This window comes from Pygocentrus nattereri, chromosome 7 (genome assembly GCF_015220715.1).
Source record: "Pygocentrus nattereri isolate fPygNat1 chromosome 7, fPygNat1.pri, whole genome shotgun sequence".
NCBI lineage: Eukaryota > Metazoa > Chordata > Actinopteri > Characiformes > Serrasalmidae > Pygocentrus > Pygocentrus nattereri.
Window position 1 is genome coordinate 18,244,185 of NC_051217.1, and position 8,316 is coordinate 18,252,500.

At 41.1% G+C, this 8,316-nt stretch overlaps 1 protein-coding gene across 6 annotated transcripts in view; it reads left to right on the forward strand.

Annotated features, from left to right (window-relative positions):
- The first annotated feature begins 1,414 nt into the window (after positions 1-1,414).
- rasgrp4 (RAS guanyl releasing protein 4) overlaps positions 1,415-8,316 on the forward strand; it is a 46,460-nt gene continuing 39,558 nt past the window's right edge. For 2 of the 6 annotated variants that reach the window (XM_017699783.2, XM_017699874.2), the window contains exon 1: positions 1,415-1,972. In XM_017699783.2, the coding sequence (XP_017555272.1) occupies positions 1,890-1,972 (83 nt within the window). In that variant the 5' untranslated portion in view covers positions 1,415-1,889. Of the gene's footprint in view, positions 1,973-2,810; positions 3,267-6,801; positions 6,983-8,316 lie in introns of those variants that run through there. The other 4 variants (XM_017699614.2, XM_017699701.2, XM_037540123.1 and 1 more) reach the window with 3 other exon arrangements.

Here is an 8,316-nt window from a genome sequence, read left to right on the forward strand (position 1 = left end):
CTGATGGCAAATCTCTGTTTACATGCACACTACAGGTAATCGGATCCAAAATGACGTGTATTCATGGAGTATCATTTAGTGTAGACGTTACCACGATGACGAGTCGGGTGAGTCGGGTCAGAGTGAGACCAGCAGCAGTGTGTTATCTGAGTTTTCAGCTGGCGCGCTTGTGTTTTTAGCTACCTTTAATTATGTCAGACTCGTCAGGAAAACGTACTTCACACGTACTTATTAAAGAAGGCCGAGAGGAAGACATCATGCTCTGAGACATATAAGCTGGATGCTCGTCACACCGCCATCTTTTAGAGTTCAAAGCACAGACTTAATCAAATCTGTGGTACGAACGAGCGTGTATAGAATGTATGCAAACTTTTGATTGGGAATATAATGAGATACAGGCGTTTACGCAGCTATTATTCTTCTATTTAATGGATTATTTACAGAATTACCCACCTTGTTCAATCGGTATAGAAGCTGTATTTTGATTGGCCTCAATTGGACTAGTCTATTCCAACTGAGGTGTGTTCATAGACGTATTCTATTCCAGTTGAGCTTGAAATCACCAGATAATTAAATGATTATCTCAAGAAAAAAAAAAAAAGAAAGAAAAAAAAACTGAACGCAAGCCTTCCGAAAAGGATGAAAACCGTAGTGGACACACTAAATAATTAAAAAATGATGTTATATTTAGTTGTTGAAACATTCTGTTAAATATACGTGTTCTTGATTTTGTTCCATAGAAAAACGAATAACTTGTACTGTTGTAACAAAACTTTGTATCTCCAAAATTGTAACTTTACAGAAGAAGGAAAAAAAACCTACTTTACCTGTAATGTAAGTCAATGGAATCAGACATTTTTCCAAGTCATTCTGGGTCATTTCTTTTGGTCCATCATTCATGAAATTTACACACAATGTAAAGACCAACATGTATCATCAACTTATGTCAAAAGCTTAAAAATCGACAAAAGTAGAAGTATGAGGTTTTGTTTCCGACAGCAGCGACTTACTGTATAGACTGGAAATGAAATAAATGAAGGGTGGTGTCTTGTTACTGTGGTGTCTTGTTACTGTGGTGTCTTGCCCAGTTCTGTAGAACCTTCCTGCTAAATTCTAGATTTGTATAAATGTGATTTAGGCCCAAACAATAGTTTCAATCCATCTCTCTCCTGGGAGCAGAGGTCTTTCAGTGCTGGAGCCTTTCCGTTGTTCTCTCTCTTTTCGCTGTCTCGCCCTCACTATCCACTTCTGATTGTCTTTTACAATTATGTTTAATTTGTATTGCTCACTCTCACGCTGCGTTTCACAACAGCCCTCTCTCGTCCGCTCCCTTTTGTCTGTCATAGCCATGCCCTCCCTCTTTCACACAGACAGATGACAGTTCCCCTATCTCTCAGAGCCAGTGCCTCTGTTTCGCATGGGTACTTGTTTTGTATTGACTGCTTTTAGCTCGCTGCCTCAATCTGAGTGTTCCCTTTTCAACACTTTTACATATCACTCATTTTTTGCCATTTTTGTTTAATCAGTCGCTTCTTTTTGAGTGGGAGGTTTTTTCTGCTTCTTCTTTTCTCGTGGTTGGCTGGTTTTTGCTCTGCTTGTTTACTCAATCAGGTGGAGGTGTGGTGGTAGAGCGAGTGAGAGGCATAGAGAGAGCGAGTGAGTGAGAGAGAGAGAGGGAGAGACGCAGCTGCTGCTCTACAACTCGCTCGTCTGGGGTGTTTCTGGCAGTGAACAGAGCGGAGCCTCTCAGGCGGAGAGAGAGGCTGCTCTGGGCGCCTCTTTTTGTGGGGCAAAGGCGCAGATACAACCCCTCCTCCAGCCTGACAGTGAGCCAGCCGGCCAGCCAGCGGAGCCCCATGGGACTGTAGAGCTCTGGGACTTTCACACAGATGCCCCTACGGATCCAGAGGGTCAGCGGAGGGAGCCAGAAAGAAGATCAGGCTTATGCCATGATCCGGAAAGAGGCCAAAAGGTACCAACACTCTTAGAGGGGCCTTTAACAGCCCACCAAATACATTCACTGATACACCTACACCTGTACTTGTGCAACTGCTGTTTTGCTGTCCTGATGGCTTTTGAGTGGGGAAATTTTGCTCTGCTTTTCATTGCTTATTTTGCTCATCTACTGGCCTTTTGAGGCACATTTTGCATTTCTGTAGGCAACTGGGGCTTTTGGATGCACAGATCGCTCTTCTGCAGGCCTTACAGGGGCACACTTTGCTGTCCTCCTGGCTTTTGGGTGCACATTTTGCTCTCACAGACTTTTGGGGCACATTTTGCTCTCACACAGACTTTTGGGGCACATTATGCTCTTCTGCAGCCTTTTGGGGGTGCACATTTTGCTGGTCTGTGCCCTTTGGGGGCACACTTTACTCTCCTGGCTTTTGGGGGGGGGGCACCTTTTGCTCTCAAATAGACTTTTGGGGGCACATTTTTGCTCTCCTCCACACTTCTGGGGGCTAATTTTGCTCTCATGCATTTTTCAGGGGGGGCACATTAGCTCTTCTGTTGGCTTTTAGGGGCACATTTTGCTCTCCTCCACACTTCTGGGGGCTAATTTTGCTCCCCTGTAGACTTTTTGGGCCACATTTTGCTGTCCTGATGCCTCTAGATGGGTTATGTTTACAACTTCACAGTGTTTTTTTTTAGTGCAGGGTCTTGCGAGGTCCGTTAGGGCTGTGCAGAGCAGTGCGAGAAAAGAGAGAGAGAGAAAAAAAAGGGCACTATAATTGTGGTTACCTGACGAGGCTGTGGCTTCCCTTCATGTTCTTTAGAATTTGCTGTTTAGGTTTCAATTCCCTGCACGCGAGAAAGAGCAGCAGTCTGCTTTTCTCTCAGGCGCGAGACATGAGCCATCGATGGCATTGATCAGCCGAGCGAACGAGCGCCGGAGTTTGGTTTTGGGACTTGAAATGTGTTCGTTTTATACTTTTGCACGTTTGGAGGACTTTTTGTGCTTTGAATCATCCGCGTTGCTATCGTTTGATCTCTGCGAGGGGATTTCTCGTCGCTCGTCTTGACCTTAATATTCCGCGCTGCTGTCATCTGCCGTGGAGGAGACACAGACAGAGACAGAGAGACAGACAGACAGGCAGGCAGACAGACAGAGGGGACATAGAAACGATGTCATTTCGCGAGGACCTTCACAAAGCGAGGAAAAAGGCTTCGCGCTACGTCGCGCGCCGCGCGCACTCCACTCTCGAGCGGAATAGCTCCGGCAGCAGCGGCGGCGGCAGCACCTCCTCCTCCTCCTCCTCCTCCTGCCAGTGAGTGATGCAAATTTGTTTCAGCGGCTGAACTCGTTTTCTTAGAAATTCCTCTCAGGGAGGAGAGCGCGAGGAAGGGAGCCGTTGATAGAAACCAAAAGAGGAGTAAGCGTCGCGAGCGTGTTAGGAGAGAGGTTTGTGGGCCTTGGGTCTTTTCAGGCTATCTCTGAGGTGTTATCTGATTGCTGGGAAATGACAGGCAGCGTGCTGCTACAAGCTGATAGCATCAGCCTCAAAAACAAGGCTGACAGCACTTATTAGTAAGACCTGTCACATGGACACGCAAGCCAAATGCTATTTTGTGGTCCATGCTGGTGTTCCAGGACCTTTGCTTGTGTAAAAGTTCACTTTTCCTAGTTATATTCAGTCAGAAATCCTTGAGAACCCCAAGCAGTGACACCACAGAAGAACCACTTGTGGTTGTAGGTGTAGGAATCGAAGCAGGCCCCCCACGATACAATGTCCCGATCCAATAGCAGCACTTAAAGATTCCGATCCACTGGGTGTTGCAATACATATTGACTTATTGCTTGTGACAACAAAGAGAAAACTTTCTGTGCTGTTTACACTGTTTTTGCCTCACTGTTATTGTCTTTATTGAAGCAAAACATTTGTACAGTGGAAAATCAACATTATACAACATAATTGTTCTTGCAGTTGCATATTTAGGAGATGCTTTAACTTCTGTAGCGGATAAACACGGTTTAAAACAGGCCAAATCAGGTCAACCCACTTCTCTGGAGAAATATGAAATGGCAGGTATAGGTAATATTAGTTTTGACACGCACCTGTTAGCATATTATGCGTCTCTTTGTGTCTAAATTGTGATTGAACCCCATGTTATCCACTACACTGTCGCACAATTCCCAACACTAACTCTGCTGACAGAAGCTTTGGTCTCACCAGAAAGAAAGTGCTATCTTCATTAAGACAGAGTCTCTTATCACTATTATTCAAACGATGAGTTTAATTAACATTAAGAATATATATAATTGAATAAGAAAAGATTCATCCTCAGGTCTCCATTTCCTGATTCTTTTTAAACCCAAAATATTGAACAGTATACTCTGTCGATTTTTTCTCCCACTCCTATAGAACTTTTCAGTGTATGATTATTTAAAGCTACACTGTGTATGTTTTGGGGATTTGGAGACCTCTTTGGTAGAAATGTGTAACTGCATGCAAAATTAATGTGAAAGAATATTCTGTAACATGGGTTGTGCTTCAGACCCTAATCTAATGATTGCGATTGTGTTGAAAGAGAATTCAAAGAGGACTCAGTCAAAACTTGATTAAGGACGCGTCATATTTTCATCAGTATGTTTGCATTTGAGACCTAAGCATCGAGCGGGATCTTCTTTTTGAGTCTGCAAGTGGGACGCTTATACGTAAAGTGGTGGTTAAGTGGTTTGTGCCGTGGGCGATTGATGACAAGGTTGTGGATTCAATGCATGCATCCATTGAGCTGCCACTACCCTTCAGCCAGGCACTTAACCCTCTCTGCACCATATCATGGCTGACCCTGCGCCCTGACCCCAGCTTTCTGACATGGGAAGAAAAGAATTTCGGTGTGCTATGACAAGTGTATAAGTACATAAAGACTAGGCGAAAAACATTTGTGAAACCCATTGCCTCTGATTTTTAACTCCTTGAATGGCCAGGGCATTACCGGCAGGTCCACATTTTTATTACACACTTCTATAACCTGAGAATACCTTGGCCAATTAGCATTGAAATCACTGTAGTTACTGAATAATAAGCCTTAGTATGTAATAGGCAGGAGATTTTATGTGGTTAAATTATTATTTCAGGCTTAAAATTCAATTGAGTAATGCTATATATTTCAATTTTAGCCAAATAAAACTTATAAAGTGCTGCTTTAACCCTTTATTACCATATGCCTGTTATTCAGTAACTACAGGGACTTAAATGCACACTGGCTGAGCTATTCCCAAGTTATAGAAGTGTGTAATAAAACTTTGGGCCCACTTCTGGGCCCCAGACATTTGAGGTGTTAAAGAACTATGTAAATGCAATGTGCAACAAGTTTATATAACCTTCATATAATGTTCCAATTAGACAATTTTCTTAGAATTATTTGTCCAAAGAACTGTTCAGGAACCTTTATTTTTAAGAGTGTATGTGAGCAGAGGATGTTCACACGTGAGCTTTTGCCCTTTTTCGGAGTTTTTTCACAGTTAAGCCCATTCTGTATCTTGTTTTTCAGTGCAATGGGTCTTTTTTGTGTGCATAAACAAACATTTTGATATTCCAGTTTTTCCAGTTTTTACAGCACATAATCGTGGTGTTTGTAGTCCAGCTAAGGGTTTTGTATCGAAGCCTGTAAGCAGGTCTCTTTTTAGGCCTAAAAGTTGCATATTGTCAGTCATTGCAAAACGTTGTATCTTCAATGTACGTTAATGTGAAAAATGTTATTCCTCGTTTCGGATCGTCAGTGCACTCAATGTTCTGTTCACACAACGTGAAGTTTTGAAATGGTGTCAAAAAACAAAACATAACGAAACAAATGAAGTCACATGGTTTTGATATGACAGCGATGACACGAAGCACAATGCTTGTTATGTGTGAGAGGGCTGTGTGCTGGGGACACAGACAAGGCAGGCCTTCAAAGCCTTCAGACAGTTCAGGCATCGATTAATCAATTAACGAAAGAAAGAGAAGAATTTGCATGTTCCCTGACTCTGTGTGTGCGTTTGTGTGGCCATGTATTTAGCTCTATGTGGGGACTAAGTATCTTCACTGTGGGGGAAAACATGGCCATTTTGACTTTGTGTGACCTTCAATTAAAAATCCCCTTCTACAAACAAATCAGCTTCATTCATAAAGAAAAGAGCCAAAATATTTGACTTTGCTTATAAAGTTTAAAGGGGAATTCCACAGTTTTTTTTTTTTTTTTGTATAATCATAATATCAAAATTTTGTATAATAATATGAGTCATTCAGTCACTGAGATGTAAACAAATTTATCCAGAATAGTTTGATGTGGACTGATTAATTGTTGAGAAACCTGCCAATTTAGATTGCTTTACAGTGGTGGTGATAGTAACCAGGGCTCACAATGTCTACAATGCAAATATAGTCATTTTATTTACCATCCAAAATTGACCAATAAACTTACATTTTATAAACTTACGTTCTGAGTTTATAAATGATGTGAAAATGTGAAAAAAAAGTGGCAAATCTGGAAAAAAAGTTTGCAAAAACATTCATAAAGCAATGTTTCAGGCATATTTGTAACATGAAATGTAATAGCTTTCTGTGATGGAGCTTTTAGAGGCATTAAACTGTTTAGTTGTCTGGTTCCTATCGCCACCACTGTGAACAATTCTGACTCAGCAGAGCATTTTACATCAAACCACTCTGAATGACTTTATCATATCAACCATTTAATTGTGCAGAAATTTTGAAAAATCACTGGAATTTCCCTTTAATACTAGGGTTGAGTTTAGGCCCTTGAACAACTCAGCAAAGATAGGAATACAAAATTGTGTGTGTGTGCAGGAAGAGGAGGGTTAATGGGGAGATCTAGCTGGATCTGGAGCCAGGAACTGGGAGTAAAAACCGGCTACTGTGACAGTGAAGGGAAGGGGAGTCGAGGGGGGATTTCCAAAGAAAAGGAGAAGTTGTTTTCTGAATGACCTGAATAGAGCAAGAGTGCCGAAGGAGAGGAAGAGAAAGTGAGCGAGAACGAGTAGGTACTGTCTAAGTCAGAAACACATACACATGTACATGAACACAGCGCGCTGTAATATCAAAAACGCCTCAGTAACATCAAAAGTGAAATTAACTGATCATAACCGTCATACGTGGCTCTGTTACTGTAAAATGCTGGTCAGATTCTGAATAATTCTACGTCCATTTACATTTGCGTGAACATATTTACAAATACATTTACATTTTTGGCGTGTATTCTTTCCTTTTAGGTCCGAGTGTTTCTCTGTGCTCACCTCTGCGTGTGTGTTTGTGCTGTGTTTTTTTTATGCAGTAAAGCACATTAATGCAAATAAGGGACAGAAAGATGTGATGGAGGATTTGCATGGGATTCAATCCATTCCTTTACCGAGAGAGAGAGAGAGAAAGAGAGAGAGAGAGAGAGGTGTGCCTCCTTTGAGTCAATACTGATAGAGGAATGCAGGCTAATGGTTCTTTTAGATGAAAAGTAAATATTGAGTCTGGCTAAGAACTTTGTATATGCGTGTCTGTGTGTATGTATTAAAGGGGAATTCTGCAGATTTTTATAATTTCAACATTATTCAAGTTTCTAGATGTAAACAAAATCATTAGTGAACCTACATGTGTCTCCTGGGTATACATATGTAATGTTGAAGCTGGTAGTGATGAATCTGAGAAAAAAAAAAAAAGCTTTCTTTGGGGACTATTTTGCCTCACAACGCCCTGTATGTACCTTTCTGCCATGGACTGATTGTAGAAAATATATGTTTCAGGCCAAATCTTATATCTAAACTACTGTAAAACAGTGTTTGCATGCACTCAGTAATGAGATCATAATGATTTCTGATTCCTACAGTTATCTGATTATTCAAATGTTAATGTAAACCCCACTGTCAGTGCCTGTAAACTGCTACTCTGATTTCTTTCGGATGTCTCTGTCTGCACATGTGCGAAACAGACTACAGTATCAGAAATAAACAAGGAGCACTGCTGCAAGATGGCAGCAAAACATTTTTGGAGCAAACAAAACCAAACACATGCTTGACAAAAGGAAGGATTTAAATATTTCTCATCTTCTAGATGATGTATGTTATATTTTCAGGTAAATGTTTAAGAAAAAGGCAGAGGCATGAAGTTTGATTTCACATTGCATTTATGTCACATCTTGTTCTGTGAGTTTATTGACTACTTGTAAAGCAGTAATCTGATTACTGTCTGACTTACGCAGACCTGGAGTTTCCACATTATCTGATTACTCAAGTGCACGTATATGTTGATATGTTGATATGTTGATCAGATTACTGACAAAATCTGATTTTCTGCAGTTATCGGATTATTAAATGCATGAAAACGCACT